Source organism: Cibotium barometz, chromosome 60, assembly GCF_041138505.1.
Source record: "Cibotium barometz isolate CiBa-2024 chromosome 60, ASM4113850v1, whole genome shotgun sequence".
NCBI classification, from domain to species: Eukaryota; Viridiplantae; Streptophyta; class Polypodiopsida; order Cyatheales; family Cibotiaceae; genus Cibotium; species Cibotium barometz.
The window spans coordinates 22,123,733-22,143,924 of record NC_141105.1 but is presented as its reverse complement, the minus strand read 5'-3'; the positions used below and the strand labels follow the sequence as shown (position 1 = coordinate 22,143,924).

Below are 20,192 nucleotides of genomic sequence, written 5' to 3'. Positions count from 1 at the left end.
ATGCTAAGATAGGTGCTTCCTTGACTTTATCTTTCAAAAGTCTGAAGGCCATATCCAAATCGTTATTCCAAGTGATAGGCTGATTTGACCTACGTCCTCGACCTTTCAATAAGTCGGTCATCGATAGTGTGAGCTGAGAGTACTCCCGTACAGATTTCCGAAGAAAAACAACAAAACCGAGAAAAGAACGAAGTTGTTTCACTGTTCGCGATATAGGCCAGTCCAAAACCTTCTGAACTCGGTCATAGTCAATGCTCAATCCATCTCTAGTGATCTTGTGTCCCTAGTAAATGATGTCGGTCATAAAGAACTCACATTTATTTAACTTAGCATATAGTCGATTTTGTCTTAAAATATATAAGACAATCGTGAGGTGTCTGACATGATCCTCAAGAGTACGACTATATATCAAAATATCATCCAGGAACACCACCATAAATTTTCCCAAATGTTCACGAAAAAGATCGTTCATCATTTGCTGGAAAGTGGCTGGAGCATTGGTTAACCCAAAAGGTAATACGAGAAACTCGTAATGGCCATACCTAGTCCGAAAGGCGGTTCTTTTCTTGAGGAATTCTTTCTTGAAAACGTCTTCGAATTGTGTCCAAGTCGTTGGCTTAGGGTTGAATTCCTTCCACCAAAGCAAAGCTTTGCCGGACAGGAAACCTGCTGCTAACTGGATCTTCTTTCCGTCATCATATGGATGAAACCTTGGTTTGCTGCTTTTGCTCGCCCCCGAACGGTTCCAGAGTAATGTTGGGGCCTAAAGCTGAAGCCAAGGTATCCATACCCGAGAAAGTAGAGAGGGTAGTGGTCAATAGAGCAATGGAGTTTTGCAAAGCTTGCATCTGGGCTGCGATTTGTGCCTGACGTTCCGTCGAAGAAGCTTCGAGAGCTACTTTGAACTCTTGGAAATCTGATCTTGACACAAAATCGTCAAAAAGATTGGCATCGGTACCTTCCGTAGCCAGCAAGCCTTCGCGTTCCACAAGGGGCTCCAACTCTGATTCTTGGGTCGACATCGTGAAGAGGGTACGTGGAGAGAAAATTCGATCTTTGCACAACAAAAGTGCGAGTGAACTTGAGAGCTTGAAAACTTGAGAGATGTGTGGCAAGAAGCCCACTTGAGGGGGTTTATAAAGGTTGTCCAAAAAAACTAAAAGCCCCCAAAAGCTATGCTTGGCTTTTGCCTTTGTGTGTTTTTTTTTTGCAATATATATATATATATATAAGTTCTGTTTTCTTAAAAAAAAAAGAAAAAAAACACATTAAACCTTAGGGACCCTCAACTTTTGTAAAAAAGTTTAATAAAAACCAAGAAAAACAAAATGCCGTGTCGAATTGGGCGTTTGCTTTTGCTTTTTTTTTTTTCAGTCCCGTCGGGAATAGCGCCATTGCCACCTCGCCGGACGGTTGCTGTCGCCACCTGTGTGTCTGCCGGTTCCTTCGCACCGGCTTGCGCCTGCGCAAGCCCGCGTAGGCGTGGCCACAAGGCGACGAAGGCCTAGGCGCCTGCCTCGCTGGGCCTGGGCGCCCGCTTGGCCTGGCCTGGGCGCTGCCTGGCTGGCTACGCAGGCCTGGCCGCCTGGCTTGGCAGGCCCTAGCCGCCTGGCTACGCAGGCCTAAGCCCGCCTGGCTACATAGCCCTTAGGCGCCTGGCCGCCTGTAGCTGCCGCCTTTGCCTACACGTTAAGCAGTTTACGACCAGCAACTCCACACGATCAGCTCTGCAGCGTGCGCCTGGCTCGCTTTCTCTTGCTCTCTCTCTCGTTCGAACAAAAAACAACGAAGATGCTTTTTCTGTTTTCTCTCTTTAAGTTCATGGGACTGCACACACGAATCTCTCTTCTTTGCAAAGCAAATGACCCTACTTAGACTACCATCCCCATCAACATGGGTCTCTTTGATGAAGAAAAAAAACACATACTGAATCTGAAATCTGCAGTATGCATAGAAAAAACAGCAAGCTTTTTAACACATACCTTTCTTCGACCTCTTTTTCTCTACCTACCGACTTGCTCGTTCACGAGGTATGCTCTGATACCACTGTCATATCCCCACGGATCTCCTCGTGATCGATCTTGGTTCGAAACTCGAATCCTGCAAACAACGAACAAACAAACAACAAGGGGGGTGCAGGCCTGACTCACCTCCCAACCATGATAGCCGTGGGCAAGCCCACAGTCTTGGCTGTCCCCACCGAGCCACGAGCTGAGCTAACTAGGATGACGTACCGACCAATCTCCTCCTCGCGACGTCCCATACCGCCACGAAGCTGCCCTCGCGGGCCTCGAGACTGCTGCCGGCCTCGGCTGCGCAAAGCAGGTGCACGTCTGCACTAGATCCAGGCTCCAAAACCATAGAGCTCTCACAAACTCGCGAGACTCTCTATAATACAATAACTAACCTTGGCCACCCTTTTATAGGCTCTTGGCCGGTCATCGGGCGTCCAAACTTGGGCGCCCGCCCGTCCATACTTGGGTGCCCGCCCGTTAGTATATCCCTAACTCAGCTCGTCAATCAGCCTGCCTAGCTCCAAGCTTCCCCAAGCCTCGAAACTAGTCTTGCGTGCGTGTAGCACACGGTAGATACACACTGTGCACATGACAGAAGCGGTCATCTCTACTGGCTTTGAGAATCGAGTGGCGGATGAAGCTCGCCGGTTGCCTCCGCTACTGGAGGGCGACTGGAGTGCTCTGGAGAGGCGGAGGGAGGGGGAAGTGCGGCTCAAGGGAAGAGGACGGGGCAGAGGGGACTGTTGCGGGAAGAGTCGTAGGCAAGGACGGAGGAGGAGGGGGGGGGGGTGGAGGAGGCAGAGGGGGGTGGGGAGGCGGAGAGGAAGGGGAAGGGGAAGGGGAAGTGAGAGGCTGGGAGTGATCCATTGGAGAGGGAGGCTGCTGGGAGGGGCTCATCGGGGGTTCAATGGGGCCATCTGGCCTCACTGGAAAATGAGAACCGGAGGAGGGATCTTAGCAGGGATGCAGCCTCCAAACCGGAGGTGCTGGAGGGATCCTCATAGTGACTGGAGGGGGCCCATCATTGATGGGGGGTGCTGTGATAAATGCTCGAAACGGTTCTCTGACAGAATTGAATCCTCCTGTACTCTGCCAGCCTGGTGCGTGCGGCGGCGGTAGACGGCTGACGGCCTTAGCGAGGGCGAACGGTCCGTCACTCTCCGGGAACAGGGTTGTCCGTGGTCGGGTCTTGGTGCTTAGCTGCTTGAGAGCCTACCTCTCTCTCTACCCCTTGGTGAGGATTTGAACGGGGACCCGCGGGGGGCGGGGGGGAGGGGGGGGGGGGGCACCGGAGGTTGTCTCCTGGACTGGCACCAAGGGCAAGCTTTGACGAGGTGGTCCATTTGCCTGCAAATGAAACATTGGCCCGAAAGGCCTGAGTACTCCACTCGCTGAATGATGGGGTCGTCCCGAAGGCATGGGTTAGATATGACATGAGGCACTGTCTCCGGCAAGGCAATACAAATGCGAAGGGATGGAATCCCGGCCGCCCGTGTGAGAGACGAGGCGGCAGTGGGGGAGGATTCCATCACTCCCAATGGCTGCACCAATCACTGGGAGAAGAGGAAGGTATTCCTTCTTGAGACGTGGGAAGCAGACTGTCACTGGGAAGCCCGACACGCCGGCCAGTGGGTCGGACATGGGGTCGAAGCCGTGCTGCTACCGTGCAAAGACGGGCCCGCCGTGGAGGCTAGCCTGCAAAAGATCTCTTAGTTGTCCTTGCGTAGGGCGGCTACCGACAATCTTGCATACCAGAGTGGAGGCCTCTAATGATGCAACAGTTGCAGCAACAAGGAGCTGAAGGTCCGCTTCAGAGAAAGATAAGCAAGCAACGGCGGCCTCAGTCAGGGTTGACGGAGCGGCTGCCATGGAGTCCTCCTGAGGGCGAAGACCAGAAAAGGCCGAGACTTGCCGAATGGAGAATGCCCGAGAACTGAGAAAGCTGCCGGAAGAAGACAGAAACGGAGGAGAGGCTACGGAGGAGGGAAGGGGGCGGGAGGAGGGGGAAAAGAGAGAGAGAAAGGGGGGGGGGGGGGGGTCGCTGGTGGAAAGAGGAAGGGGGAAGGGCGGCGCAGGCAAAAAAGGGGAGGTGGCGGGGGGGGAGGGGCGCTTTTGGGGGGGGGGGGGGGGGCGCAGCAGGAGCCGCGGGGGGGGAGAGGGGGGCAATGCGGGGGATGGAGGGGGGATGCACAGAAGGAAAACAGGGCTGCAGGCAGGCGGCGAGGGGACAGGGTAGAGAAGAAGAGGGGTGAAGGGGGGGGGAAGGGTGCAGGCAGCAAGAAAACGCATTCTCCAAGCATATATATTACAGTGTTTAGACCTACTTTCACAAAGGCAGGCCAAAAAAGAAACAAGAAGACCTGCTGCTTTTTCTGTGCATGAATTTTCTTTAAAGCATATCAGAAATGAGAGGTTTGTTTACATTATGAAAATCCATATTTAAAAAAAAAAGTATCTTATCTTTCTGTGTTTCATTCTTGTCAGGCGGGCATGATAAACAGTGAATTTTTGGCTGCTCTCAAGAAGGTGAGAACATACTCTTTGTGTCAGATGTATGGCTTACAAACGAAGGGTGTAGCAAGTGGGTGCATATGGCCTATACACTAAGGATTTTGTACATGTAAAACCTGTGCATATGGTGGTTAGCATGGGTAGTAATTTGAGGGTCTCAGTGTATAAGAGGGTGTGGAAATGGATTTTTTCAATGGGTCATGGCATCTTATAATTAAACAAAGTGAATCACCTAAGGTGTAGTATGTTCATGTTTGTGTGGTTCTTACCTTCTGACTTGACTTGACACATAACAAACCATAGCTTGGCTGGTATTTAAGTTGAGATGTACCTTTAAGGTAGGGGGTCATCGGGCCTTAAAAACTTGTGCGCTCTATGTGAGGCGTTTTATCAATAATTATATGGAAAGGTGATCTCAAGATGTGGTTTCTTGTAGCTTTTCTCCAAATTGGCATCCTTGACACAGATTTCTTCTCACCTCTACCTGGCGAAAGCTCTTTGAGTTTTATAACACTCGGTTTTGCTCTTTTGCAGGGTGCATTTCTAGTGAACGTTGCTCGGGGAGGTCTACTAGACTACAAGGCTGTCAAGACTTCGCTGGAGTCAAATCACTTGGGAGGTTTGGGCATTGATGTTGCCTGGTTCGAGCCCTTTGATCCAACCGATCCAATACTGCAGCACTCCAATGTCATAATAACACCTCATATTGCTGGTGTAACAGAGATGTCATACAGAAACATGGCCAAGGTGATTCCTCTGCCACAGACCAGCACAAGAGAATTTTTTTCCATAGGAGCTTGTCAGGGGTTTCTGCGCATGTTTTGTGTGCACTCTTGCATCATGTCTTTGGCAAGCTTGGAAAAGCTGAGTGGATGCCTTTTGCTGCAGGTGATAGCCAATGCCACTCTCCAGATACAAGCAGGTGCAGAGGTTACCTCGATCGAAGGGATTGAGTTTGTAAATTGAGGAAAAAAGACCCTCCCTTGAACTTTCATCAATTCAAAAGTATGTCCAGACTCCATTACCTTGCATTATTGGCTTCTTCACCAATTGTTTGGAGGCAGCTTACACATCTGCACCACATGACATTCAAATGCCTAACCAACATCAAGGCTATCCTGATTATTTTGCCTACTATGATATGTACCTTTATACGTGTTGAAAATAAAGGTACTGGTTGTCTCCCTCAACTGCTGGTCCAGCTTTTAAAGGGATTGGCTTGAATCCAATCAGCTCCTTAAAAATGGCTGGATTTCACCTATGAGAGCTCTCAAATTCCTTGGCTATGATCTCTCTTTTTCTGAGAGAGTAATTCCTTATATTTTAGGTCAAATTCCCGGTGTGATAGCTGTCAACTCTAATCTCTCTTCCTAAAATCAACCAAGTCAATTTGATGCGATTCTTCTTATTCTTCTTCTACAAATGCATGTGAGAAGGAAGAAGAGTGAAGAAAAAAGAGGCATGTTTTCTGTTGCTCTCGGTTTGCAAATGCACGTGAAGAAGGAAGAGCAAGAACAAGGGGAAGAGGAAGCACAGCAGATTGTCGTCTTCCTTTTTTCCTCTCCTTATGCTTCAAATTCAAGAAGAGGAAGTTGAGGGAAGCATGCATCTTCCTTCTCTCTTTCTTATTAACTTCAAATCCCAACCTGCCCAGCTAGCCACTAGCCCCTCCAGGCTCTCCCGCACGGCTTCCTTCATGTCCCCCACCATGCTAGAACCCTCACTCACAAGGGAGCTTTCGACAACTATTGTGGTGGTCTCCCATGCCCAAAAGAAGGCTATCAGAGTTACAAAATCAGATGAAGAGCAAGGTGAGGCATCAACCTATTCCCCATACACTAGTGGACCATGCATTCTTGCAAGACCTCAAAGAATTCCAACACATTCGCCCCTGCTTCAATCACACTGCCAGGAGTAACTTGCTCAAGGAGTGCATATTAAGAGTGTGTCTATCTATCAATTATTGAACTTAACTCCCATTGCCTGGGAGCAGCTTGAAGGGCACCCCAAGTCAAAGGCTCATAGTGATGGGCAGCATCAAGTCAAAGGCAAATATATTGCCGGCTGCATAGCAAGGCATCATTTTTTTGCCAGATTTTATTGTGATCACACTACCAGAGGCGAAAGGGGCTGATTGGTAGACCATGGCTACAACGTTGCATGATTGGGGCATGACAGTAGGTGGCCATCTGTCTGGATGATTGCTTTCAATACACATTTGTTACCTAATGGAACACTTACCTCTATAAAACGAATGTCATTACGATTGTGTAATGCCCCCGTAACATTCCAGAGGATAGTCACATTCCAGAAGAATTTTTAAAGAATAGTCACCAACATTCCGAAGGGTAGTCACCAACATATTTTGCTGGCTGGGATTTATTTTCCCATGATGGATAGTCACCGATATATTTTTTAGAATTCCTCTTTAGCTTTCTTCGTGCTTTCATAGATGATTTCTCAAACTTAACAGGTACCCACCTCTCCACCTGCTTGGAAGCTTTGCTGAGCATCTTGTCCAGTTATCCTTGTTCTTTGCGAAATGTTACTTTTCTTGATGATATCATCTCTAGATAAAGCCTCACCCTTGACTTGGGACAAATTGTAGCTATACTTAGGCTTCCCCCTCCCATTAGTCCGAAGGCACTTAAATATTTGTTGATCACACTGGTTTATCATCGTCCCTTTAGTAGGATGTATGCAGACATTGCCTTGCCCCTCACCCACCTAGTGAGTCTAGCAGGTGCAACCCCATTCTAGTGGTTCTCCATGAGTCAACCGCATTCACTTAAAAAGTGTCTTGGTGAAGCTCCTATCCTACCTCTGTTGGCTTTTGCTAACTGATGTGAGCATGGCTACACATAGATGCATGCCCATTAGGGCTTTTGACTCTTTGAGGATATAAAGACGATTCCCTTTCATCATGAAGGTGATCTTTGTGTGGTTTTTGCCTATGATGCTCCATATGACTTCGAGCTTTGATTAAATTGTAGGTGTGCCTAGGGTCCTCAGTTCCTCGTAGCTTGCATTCCCTCTCTATCTAGCAACCCTGGCCCCCTTTCACGAGGAATTCTTTCGCTTCCAGTTCAGACATGACATGTTTTGATCTGCTCCTCAAGGTTTTTTTTCGTCTCCTACAAGTTGTCCTCGGCTTCCTTGGCGTGCAGGTTGAGAGAGAGAGAGAGAGAGATCAATTAAAGACAACGTAAGATTAATCTCTGTTACCTAGGGTCCCATACATCTTTTTTCCCAACTTTTTTGACTGCTGCAGAGTATCAAACGATGTTTTTATTGTGTGTGTGTGTGTGTGTGTGTGAGAGAGAGAGAGAGAGAGAGAGAGAGAGAGAGAGAGAGGGCTCTATTTTACAAGCTTCACAATGCCTTACGAAGCTGGCAACAAGATGCACAGCATTGAGGAGTCGCACCATTTCTAATTTAGGGTCACACATGGTTATGCATAGAAGTTTGATGTGAACTTATCCTCTGCCTTCTTCTTTGATGAGAAGTCAAACATGGATATGCATAGAAGTTTGATGTGAGCTTATCTACAATATAGAAATTTTGCCGCCTTCTTTGATGATTATATTGAAGATGGATATACATAGAGTTTTAATGTAAGCTTATCTACAATATAATGTCTTTGGAAGCTCCTATCCTCATCATCCCAAATTGGACAATTATGTCCATGTCCTACAAATGCTAGTCTTATTGTTGTGCAATACCACAAAGTGAGAAGGCTTGGCAACAATTAGTTCTTTTCACAGTATCCCTACCTCTTAGGGACCCACTTCATTGTCATTACAACCACCACACATTGCAGTATCTTCTAAACAAGCCTCGAGTGTGGTGATGGCTTCCAAAATAGTTTGACTTTGAAATCCGCTTTTCAAAGTTGATGTTTCCCTAGATTGTTATAGGGATGTGTTTGCCTTGTTTCTACAAGTGAATATCCTGTTGACACCTCTCTCAAAGACAAGACGAGTCTCTTAGTGAAGACCCACCCATTCCAAATGGTGGTGGTGAGATGGTTAGTTATACTGTGTGTGGTCATGATGGAGTCGTATGACATTGCATCAACCTAGACAATTTATTTGTAAAGACCTCATGCATAAGGGCTTATAGATAAATAAGGATTCTTAAATCATAGGGGCCTATGCAAGAGAGAGAGAGAGAGAGAGAGAGAGAGAGAGAGAGAGAGAGAGAACAACTTTGTAACTTATTGCCTAAGAGTGCACATGTAGTCTGGAGTCTTTGTCCTAAAACTACCCACTATTGCTTCCCCATAATAGGCAATATTGACCTCCCCAATTATTAAATCTCTCTCTCTCTCTCTCTCTCTCTCTCTCTCTCTCTCTCCACACACACACACACACATGTTCTCTCTCTTTCTCTCACACACACACTCTTGTGAATGTTAATACAAAGTTTTTATTTTATTTAAATTTCTTTTTCTACAATTCGAGTTTCTACTCTTATTTATTATCATAAGCATGGTCATCTTCTCCTCCTCCTCCTCCTCCTCCTAAAACACAATCAAATGTAACAATCTACACCACAAGGAGATCAAAAAGTTAAATACATGCATATTCAAAACTTGATGTTCAAGAATGTCCCACACGATAAAAAGCTATACTCATGCACCATTAGTTTGAGAATTTCAAGGAGCAAGCAAAAGTGCAACCAAAATGATGGATCTTAGTGAAGGGGGAGAAAGATATGGGACAAGACAAACACTGATTTGAAATGAGAGTTTGGCATGGATAGTATTGCAAGTAAAGTGTGGCATTATGTGTGTCGCTTTGCTACATTTACATAGTGTTATTGTTATGAATCATTTTGCTGTAAAAAGCGTCACATTTAATGATTCTAGATAACATTCATTATCCATTCAAAAAATTGCATCTTTTTTAGCTAGGAGGGTGTCACTAGGGCCCACAATTTCTTATAGTTCCTACACCTCTAGAACAACTTCCAAGTCCCATTTTAACTCGTCTAGTTGCCTTTTTTGGGTCTTGAACCATTTTGACTTCCTCAAGATGCCTTGTAGCCATTCTAACTACACCTCCAAAACAACTTCCTATTCCCATTTTGATTCCTCTAGATGCCTTTTTGGGCCTTAAACCATTTTGACTTCCTCTAGATGGCTTATAGCCATTTTAACCTATGTCTCCAGAATAACTTCCTAGTCCCATTTTGATTCTTTTTTCGGCCTTGTAACTTGAGTAATAGTTATCTTGAGAAGATCTCTTTTACCTTTTGGTGCATCCTAACATGGAAATATTGATTCTTAATTATATATTTCCTATTTGGTATCACACAAGACCTATCTATGCTCCTTTACCTTTTGGTGCAGCCTAACATGGAAACATTAATTCTTAATTATATATTAGCCTATTTGGTAGCACACAAGACCTATCTATGCTCTCATTAACCTTTTAAACTCGAGGATCCACCATTTTGTGTCTAAACTGGGTCTTCTTGTGTGCTTTGATAGCTCATTTACGAAAACTTCTCATACATGGGGGACACAACACTCAAAATAGATCTATTTGGTATGCATACACTTCTAAGTAGAGAGTGGCATGTGAAGATAGACATGGGCTAGCCATGAATAGTCATGTAAACTACGAATGCTACAAATGAATGTGAAGGGATAGATGTGGATTATTTTAGCAAGGTGTTTTTGCATGCCCTAGTAAAGGGTAAGGGCACACCCTTTACAATATTCTAATTAAGGGTTGGAAAACTTTGATATCTTAGCTTCTCAAATGGATGGGTCTATAAGAGCCACAAATGAAAGAATGACTTTTTCTCGAGAGACCACCAAATTTAAGTCATCCTCAACAAAGCACATTTAAGTCATCCTCAACAAAAGAAAGAGCCACAAAAGAAAGAATGATTTTGTCTAGAGAGAACACCACATTTATGTCATCCTCAAAGCAACAAATTTTTTGAAGCTAGTGTAATGGCTTGTCAAGATAATTCATTCACACAAAGAATAGGCACAAGGCACAATTTGGTATTATGGAAAATTGAAACATGTTGGGAAACAATGATGACCAAAATTGCAACCCCTAAATCATAAACATCCATATTAGGATGTTTGTGTTCTAAAAAGGTTGATCCTAATGTTTACCTATGTGTGTAAGCACATATGGCTGGCCCATCCATATCAAGATGTTGTGTTCTAAAAAGGTTGATACTAATGTTTACCTATATGTGTAAGCACATAAGGCTAGCCCATCTTTAAATTCTTCAAGCTTAAAGGCTCCCAATGGCTCTTCATAATAGTGTCTGCATAATAGTGGCCTCACCATAAAGAAAGTAAGCCTATGCTATACATTTCAAGCATCTTCTTGAAGTATCTCAAGATGAATGATCGTAAATGGAAGTAGTTAGAAGAGCAATGTTTATGGCAAGGTAAGCATTGAGTTGTGAAGAAGTAGTTGTGATAAATAAATCTATAGAAATCCAAAAACCTTCCCCCCACACCCCCCACCCCTCTTTCCATTCTTCCTATATTTTGAGATGCATGAAACCAAGGGAATTTGGTAGCTATTATAATGCCCCTAATCCTACCTTGAAAGCCACGCCTTCTCTTGCCATTTAATAATTAAGCATGAATTTACTTAGCCAACCCCCACCCCGATTCACCTCATTTTCTTCCATTGTGAATGAACTAATGAGATTTAAGCATAAGAATTGTAAGGTTAAATCATAATATCGTATGATTTTCAATGATTGATCTTAAAGAATCCAAAAAGAGTGGCCCATGTGCTTCAAACCAATGTGGGAGAGCCACCAAACTACCCTTGATTGTACTATGCAAAAAAAAACGTGGGGGTTTTCCAAGGAAGAAATTGTGCCATTTCTTTCTTGGACTCATATCTTGATAACCACATATTTCCCTATTCATAGCCCATCCTTTGTTTCCATTTTCACCATCCCTATACCCTCACATCCACCAAAGGATGCCCTATAAGGTTGCTTCATAGGGGTTGAATAAACCCTTGTAAACATTGATCAACTACTCCTTTTACCTTCTTGACCATATTGTAGCTTCCCATAACTTATTCATCCCCACTTCTTTAACCCCACGATGTCATCCATAGCTGCTCATCGCCTTTGTTGCACCATTTTGATCAAACATTTTCTTTTTCACTTCTCTTATGGTTGTCAAGAAAGAAGTCCCATGAGACCCCCACCCCAACCCTCCCTCCCCACACCATCTTAAAAAGGTCCGTTTAGTACTGTGACATGAAATTTTGCTAGAAATTGAGCCCATTTGAAAACTTTTATTTAAAAAAACAATTTCTTAATAACTATAACATCCTAAAACATTTCCTACTCTCAACACAAGATAGTGACTATAACATCCCAAAACATTTCCTACTCTCAACACAAGATGGTTAATTAAAAATTAACCATTTTTATGGCTTTTAAAAACTTTATAAAAAAATCATTTCTTAGTAATGATAACATCTCAAGACATTTCCTACTCTCAACACGAGATAGTAGTTTTTGTTTTTAATAGTCACCAAAAAAATGTATGCAACATAGTTTCTCTCATTGTCATCATTCAATCACTTTTTTGCAAAAAAGTGTCAATTTTTTAAATTTTGATTTGATAACATCTTGCATAATTTTTTAATTAAGCACATTACAAATACAATAATAATTTTTTCTATATGTATTAAAAAATAATATATGCACCTCATTTAGGGATGTAGCCCACTAGCAGTAGCACCCTCACCTCCCTTAGTTTGAATCTACTCACTCCCATAGTGGAAAGTAATGGCATGTAATTTTAGCACCCACTCTCTTGCAAATAAGCAAAAAAATACATGTACCTTCTATCAACACATAAGAAACAGTTTTTGACATACTTCTCCTCCAAAAGAGGCCAATCCTTTACTTGGTCATAGGGGTAAGTAACCAACTTCCATCAAAAGAGGTCGATCTTTTACTTGGCCGTAGGGGTAAGTAACCAACTTCCATCAAAATCCTCACCCATGCCAGATCAACCCTTGCATCAAGTTACCCCCCAACACAACTGGCCTCTCCAAGAACTAACCCAACTAACATCCATGCTACGCAAAGAGGAAAGTAGAGATAGAAGAAAGTAGGAGTGATGGAGACTTGTGAAAAGAGTCCCTAGGGAAGCCAATACTAATCATAAGCTCTCTATATATATATTAGAAAATAGGAGTGATGGAGACTTGTGAGGGAAAGTCCCTAGGGATGCCAATAATAATCATTAGCTCTCTAGGTATATCTCAGGGTGGTATATCTTAGAAAGTAGGAGTGATGGATACTTGTGAAGGAGAGTCCCCAGGGAAGCCAATACTAATCATGTAAAGGGAGAGTCCCCAGGGAAGCCAATACTAATCATGTAAGTGGTTCTCTTATCATTAGCTCTCTAGGTATATCTCAAGATGAAGCAAGGAGAAAAGTAAAGATAGAAGAAAGCATGAGTAATGGAGACTTATGAAGGAGAGTCCTCACCAATCATATAAGTGTTCTCTAATCATTAGCTCTCTAGGTACATCTTAGGATGGTGGGGGAGCACGGTGTGGGGCAAAAAACTATAGTCCATGGTATGGCCCATCGCTCGGATCGCTAATGATCAAAACACCACTAATTAAGGCACTCCAACATGCATGGCCCACCATCGCACCTGCATATTCACTAAGGGCCTTTTTGCATACAAAACCTCTAAGAAATTTGGTTATATAGGATGCACACACATGTTCTCATCTGCGCATGCACATTCCAATCTATACACATGTGACATTCTCACACTTATCCAAAGTTGTGCATGTACATTCCTTGCTCTGCACGCATGTCCACTTTGAGCACATTCACTCCTCTAAGTACGTATGGTCCATGCTCCACACATTCACTCCTCTAAGTACGTATGGTCCATGCTCCACACATATGTTCCATGTTACGAATGTAGGTATGTCGCTCTACGTATACACATTCCTAAGAATGGTTTGCAAACATACATATCAACCCCGTATACATATGTTCCCAAGAAAAACCTATATAAGCTAGGATCCCTCCTCCACACAACCCTCTAGCTAGCTAGACACTTGCCATTTTTATCTAAAAATCCTCCACACCATCTCACAAAACTCCATAGTGCTCTGTACATTCCTCTTCCCTCCACTATCATTATGGTAGTGGTAGGTGCATCACAAACCTCTCATGGTAGTCGTAGTGGGGTAGATGCATCATTGGTCTGCCCATTCCTCTCCCCCATCATCATCATGGTAGTGGTAGGTGTATCAAGAGACCTCTTATTTGACATAGTGTTGCTCACACCCATTGTTTAACCCTCATTAGAAACCTCTCCAACGTTCGACGCCATCCATTGGCAACCGTCACTTCATTTGGCCGTTGACATTAAAAATGCTAACATTGTATATTTTACATGTGTGATCATCGCTTGTCTATGAAAGGCATGCCACGGGATTAATTATGGAGATTGCATTCTTAGATTAAGTGTTTGCACAAGCCTAGGCAGCCTTGGATAGCCATGGACCTATATTTTAAGTATGAACACCCAAAGTGTGAAGGCTAGGGGCCAAGGTAAGGGTCATCTTCTATTCTCTTATGCAACTAATAGAGTGCTCTTCTTCTCTACTCTCTTGCTCTCTTGTGTGTCTTCCTTGCTTGCCTAATCCAATTAGAGATACTATATGCTCATTGTGTATGTGTGAATGCATGTGAGAGAGGGAGATTGAGTGAGAGGAGTATTGAGCTTCCATTGGAGTGCGGCAGCGGCGTTGGAGTGGAGCTTTGGAGTGTGGCTGCGCGCGGCAACATCGTCTCCTACGAGAATCCGAGCATAAGTGTTCACGAGGTGAGTAACACACCTTACCCATACAATTGTGAGCTAGGTTATGGAAGATTAGCTTCTCGGTTTAAGCTGTTTTATGCTCCCGAGTGAGGTTGGGCACGACCTTGATTAGTACCCACAGTCTTTCTATGGTAAAAGGGCTTCCCATAAATGGCACCACTGTTAGGGAATAGCCATATTGCATAGCCACAATGGATTTTGAATGCGTGTGTGTGTATGAATGAATTCTGTTATATTTATGTTTTTTGTTTTTTAAGAATGGCAGAAGTGAATTGTTGAAAATCTGCTCATTTTGTGGCATTGTTGTTGAAACCTGCAATTTCAACATGTTCAAATCTGCAATTCTTACATGTTCAATTTCTACATATTTCTACTATTTCTACACGTTCCTCAATTTTTGCATGTTTTTCATTTTTTGTAAGTTTTGCAACTTGTGCATTTAGGTTAATTCTTCTCACACATATCATTTACAAGTTCAATTTGTGATTTTTTGCATTTTTTGGTTTTTTGCATTTTGTTTCAAATTCAAAATAAAATAAAAATAGTCAATTGAACAAGAAAGTGAAAGAATTGGGATCAATAGACCACAAAATCAGTTTCCTAGCATAGTGTTTATCCCAATTTTGACTCCTTACATGGAGAGATCAGGATAAAAATAGAAATTAGGGGTGGATTTGGCACACACACAAATTTCTATGTTTTTTACACATTCTGCATTTTTTCATTAGTGTAATTAATGCGAATTAATTATACTTAATCCTCTCTTTAACTTAGGGCACCTTTATTTGCTAGTCGCATTTAATGCATGCAGGATTTTAGGCCACTAGCTAAAAAAGTCCAGTGGGGATTCTAGGAAAACCTCTTTTTGGTAAAACAAAAAATTGAAACCGTAAACAGTAAACTGAAAAGGTAAAAAGAAAATATTAAAAAATATAAAAGTAAAAAGTGAAAGTGAAAATGGAAAGGTAAAAGGCCCGGGGGCAAAAAAATAAAAAATTTCCAAACTTGTCCAGGGCACTTATAGAACCTTCTAACACCCCATATTCACATGCACCTATAATCTGGGTGTATACTAGAGGCCTATTTCGACGATAGTGCATCTATCGAGCTAAGTGTGTACCAGCCTACACTGGGGACTCAGGACCTTCGGTCAGAACCCAGTTTAGCATTGTACAAGGACCTATACTAGGTACCAGTGATACATCGTCAGATTTCAAGTCAATGAAAGGATCCCCAGTCCCAAGAAGTAAGAACCCTAATTAGGTCTCACTATCACGCCAACTTACAAGTCTTTTTGACCGCATAGCTAGCTAGAGCTTCGGCCTCAACCGCTACCTCTAAACTAAATCTTATGACTTATAGACCATATGAGGAAGGAGTTGAGATTAACTCTAGAGAGACACCGCAGGGATCATTCACGTTGATATCCCTATCCATATAGCTCATGTTGCACCTGCTACAAAACTGTGACCCATCGAACCACCCCCTGCACAAGTGTTTATGCCAGATGGTGTAGGACAATAAAAGAAGTACAGGCGGTAGAGGCACTGGTCCAGGCTACTAGAGTAAAGGAAGATGAGACTTTGTAATTGGCACAACAACGATTAGCAGCCCAAACAACCCAATACACACAAAGCGATTCCCAAGCTAGGACTGCGCAATGAGTTCCAATAGTCTTGACACAAGCAATAACATTGTGTCTACCTTGTGGAAAGAGCTAGGCTTGCAAATCATGCATCAACGTCTTCTCACAAATGATTGGAAGTATCACGCATCAACAAAGACTCTTGTTGATTTTGCCACAGGCCAAGCTTATGGGACGTTAGTTTAAAAGGGATTGTCCAATCCATATTTGGGGCCACAACAAAGGAGGAACGATTGCAAGGTATCTACAATTGCATATATAGGGTCATCGAACATGAAAGGATCTAGAGACCTATGGCGCAAGTTGGGACATCCAAAGCAAGAATACGCACAATGAGCGAAATGGTAACACCTCCTGTGAGCCCAACGGATCCTACTTTTGTAGTATCACCCGACTATAACATGGACCAACCCATATCTTCTAATCCATAAGGCCATGTTGCAGAGACTCAAGAGCATACTAGCATGAGCTTCACCTTCTTAAATCCTAGAGCTGCCCCCACCCAAGACAATACTAGTACACTGCCTTAGTGGCAAGCACCACACCACAAACTATGGCACCTATGACTGACGCAGAATTACCTTTGAGCCACATGCCCACGGTTACCATGGTAGCCAACACCACTTCACACATGGAGCCCTCTGGCTGGCATATCTAGTATTACCATTCCTAAAGGGGTCACATCTCATTCTAATGTACCCATGAAACATTCCTTTCCTAAAGTGAGTATGCTACCAACTCCTGCTATGCGAGACCGATTGCACCTAATGCCCACATGACTAAAGCACCTATTGGGGAGCCAATAGGACACATACCTTATGTAGCACATCTACCCCCACCAAGGTTTAGACCAATGCATCCTCATACATTGGCACGTGTTTCACCTCCACCTACTCCTATGATTGCTCTTGTTATGCCAGCACCATCTCTACCCTTTTGCAAAAGCCCTAGGAAGAGTGGTAGAGCGAAAAGCATAGCACCTATTGTGAGAGATGGTAGTCAACAGAGCCATGGAAAGGCTGCCCAAGTAGCCAAGCTAACTCTTAAATTCATCACAGATGGTGATCCTAGGAGACATTTGGAAGTATTTAATCAAGTGTGAGAGGCCCTAGGAGAACAAAATGGGGTTTCCAATACCAATGCCTTTAGTCTAACATTAGATGATGGTAAGGTTGGGCATTGGTATAGAACTCTCAGGGTCGAGGAACATTTGAACTTCACCGCTCTTAGGAGATTGTTCTTGAAGCAATTTGTGCGTGAAGGATTCTTATGGGGTGTAGCTTCAGAGCTACACAAAGTCGAGAGGGAAGAGGAATCGGTTAGAGATTTCCTTAGCCGCCTCAAGCATTTGAAATCTTGTTGCCTTCTGCATGAACACTATTTGAATAATCAGTTGTTGGATAGATTCATCCATGGGCTTAACCATGAAGCGATCTATAACTTAGTCATTAGAGGAATCACTACATGGGATGAAGTCACAACAAATGCCATCCAATTAGAGGATAATCTCAAAAGCATCGGATTCTAAATCTATTGCTTCCGGAGAAACATGACATAGCACTTCTATAGTTAAACCCCTTGCTAAAGGCTAAAGGTAACACTTTAGCGGGAGATGAATTTCAATGATTTTATGAAAGCACTCCAAGAGGGAATGAAGGCCGATAGAGCCCCCGAAAATGTACATATGTATCCAAGGAGAGAGCTTCAATGGTGCTCAATTTGCTCACAAGGACATTCGACCAGTGAGTGTCCACCAGTCCTAAGGGCATGCTATAATTGTAATTGTAATTTTTGTGGAAGTTATGGTCATGAGGCTTCACAATGCTGCATGCATTTGCAAACCCTTGCTAATGCTTCTAGGCCTCAACAGTTGGCTTTATCGGCCCCATCAAGCCACAAGCCAGGCAAACCCATAAGCTCCATCTGATCTTATGAAATCCATTTGCCACCACTATTAAAGCTCGAAGTTGACTTGCCCACAACATGGAACAAAGGGCCCTCCTAGCCAACAAACATTGATGGAGCAAAGTTGGAAGGGATGGTTACAAAAAACCTACAATACCTTCGCGAGGTCAAGGTATGATAGAAAGCAAGAAGAGGGAACTTATGCTAATATCATTACTTTTACTCTTCATGTTTTGATCCCCAACAAAGTTCATGTCCATATCAAGAGGGAGCTTGTTGAAAAAAAGCTAACCCATGATAATATAGCTTGAACCAACAGTGTGCAGCAATATAGCAACTATATACATACTAAAAATCTAACTAAATATATAATTTTAAAAAATAATATGATGAGAAAGAGCACATGTCAAATAAAAGAATGAAGTACGACTCTGTTTTGTGACTATAGCCATGAGCATGGACTTTTCGTGGATTGACATGAGTGACCCTATCTTGGACCTAGATTGCCAGGAATGGTACTATCGAGGGCAGCTAAGTATTCCTCCTTTCCATACCCACTCAGGCTATTTTTATGCACCACTAGGGGAGAGATGTTGTGGAGCGGCCTTTGTGGACCTTTTCTACTTACAGCTCCATCCCCTTGCACCATGCCTTACTTGTAGGCATCACATGTTGTACACAACGTCCTACTTATGTTTGCACTATGGAACTTATTTTAGGTGCTATGGGATAGGACTATTGTATTCCATGGTAGGAGAGACACCACAACGACATGATCACATGAGTGTACGTTACTTAGTGTGAGGACCCTATCAGGATAGAACTGCATAGGAATAGCTTGTATAGTAGGAAAGGAGGGTAAGAACTTATGGACTTACAAGTTATTTTTTACACAGGAGGGTAATGTTTCCGCTTCCTTGTCCCTTCTAGAGCATGGTGGGTGATTTCCTAGACAATTTAGCTCACAATAGCTACTTAGGTAACTTACCTATAGTATCATGCCATATCACAGTGAGGATGCACTTAGACCATTGCCTAGTATACCAGAGGACATATATATATATATATATGAAGCACACCCAAGTGAGGGGGAAAATCAACCTAGTGATGAAGAATCGGAGCATGCTTATAAACTACAGTTATCTAACGATGAAATTGCTAGATGAGTTTGATTTACAGGTTATTGAGGTGCAGTCGTGTAGACCAAATCCATATTTACATGTAGTGGACGTGCAACCTCAATATGGACAAGGTTTTCCTCATTGCCTAGGTGTATTCTAACCTATCCTCACATTTTTCTAATGTTTCAATCTTTTTTATGATTTTCCATTTAGTGTTTATTTGAGTGCTTTCTTGCATTATTATGTAACTGGTCTATCAATTTTCTAGTTATTACTTGGATAACCAGTTAGGCTTTGGTCCTAGTTCAATCCTCCCTGAGATCGACCTCAAAGTATGCTAAGTACTCCGCCTTCCTTAGTGTGCCCTCTTTAGTTAGAATAGAGCCTTCTAGGTGAATTGTAAAAGTGAAACTAGCTAATTGTTTTTTAAAAAGAAAGCAAAAATACAAAAAAAACCACAAGAAGATAACCATCTCCATGTGCGATCTAGGTAGGACTTTTGGCTCTTAGTGATGGAGCCTTGGGACCATAGCCTTGATTTCCATGGGATGGGACCTTGTGGCTAAAAAGCTATCAACTTTTCCAAGGCCTCTGACATTTCATGCATCCAACAACAACAGCCTCAACGAATCTTCATTTGCATATTCCAAGGATGGAATCTACATAAGGAAGGGGGGCATGTTAACCTTCATTAGATACCTCTCCAACGTCGATGCCATCCACTGGCAACCATCACTTCATTTGGTTATTAACATTAAAAATGCTAACATTGTGTGTTTTACGTGTGTGCGATTGCTGCTTATTTATGAAAGGCACGCCACTGGATTAATTATGGAGATTGCATTTTTAGATTAAGTGTTTGCACAATGCTAGGTGCCCGTAGATAGCCACGGACCTATATTTTAAGTATGGACACACAAGGTGTGAAGACTAAGGGCCAAGATAAGGGTCATTTTGTATTCTCACCATTCATTCTCTTATGCAACTAATAGAGTGATCGTCTTCTCTTCTCTCTTACTCTCTTGTGTGTCTGGCTTGCTTGCCTTATTCAATTAGAGCTACTATATGCTCATTGTGTATGTGTGAGTGCATGTGAGAGAGGGAGATTGAGTGTGAGAGTAGGGTCGAGC

At 43.1% G+C, this 20,192-nt stretch overlaps 1 protein-coding gene across 5 annotated transcripts in view; it reads left to right on the top strand.

The window, feature by feature from the left end:
• Positions 1 to 5,954, top strand: part of LOC147605130 (D-isomer specific 2-hydroxyacid dehydrogenase family protein) — a 44,868-nt gene extending 38,914 nt beyond the window's left edge. For all 5 annotated transcript variants that reach the window (XM_086793861.1, XM_086793862.1, XM_086793864.1 and 2 more), the window contains 3 exons: positions 4,500 to 4,541; positions 5,061 to 5,273; positions 5,415 to 5,954. In XM_086793861.1, the coding sequence (XP_086649987.1) occupies positions 4,500 to 4,541; positions 5,061 to 5,273; positions 5,415 to 5,492 (333 nt within the window). In that variant the 3' untranslated portion in view covers positions 5,493 to 5,954. The remainder of the gene's footprint in view (positions 1 to 4,499; positions 4,542 to 5,060; positions 5,274 to 5,414) is intronic.
• The last annotated feature ends 14,238 nt before the right edge of the window (positions 5,955 to 20,192 follow it).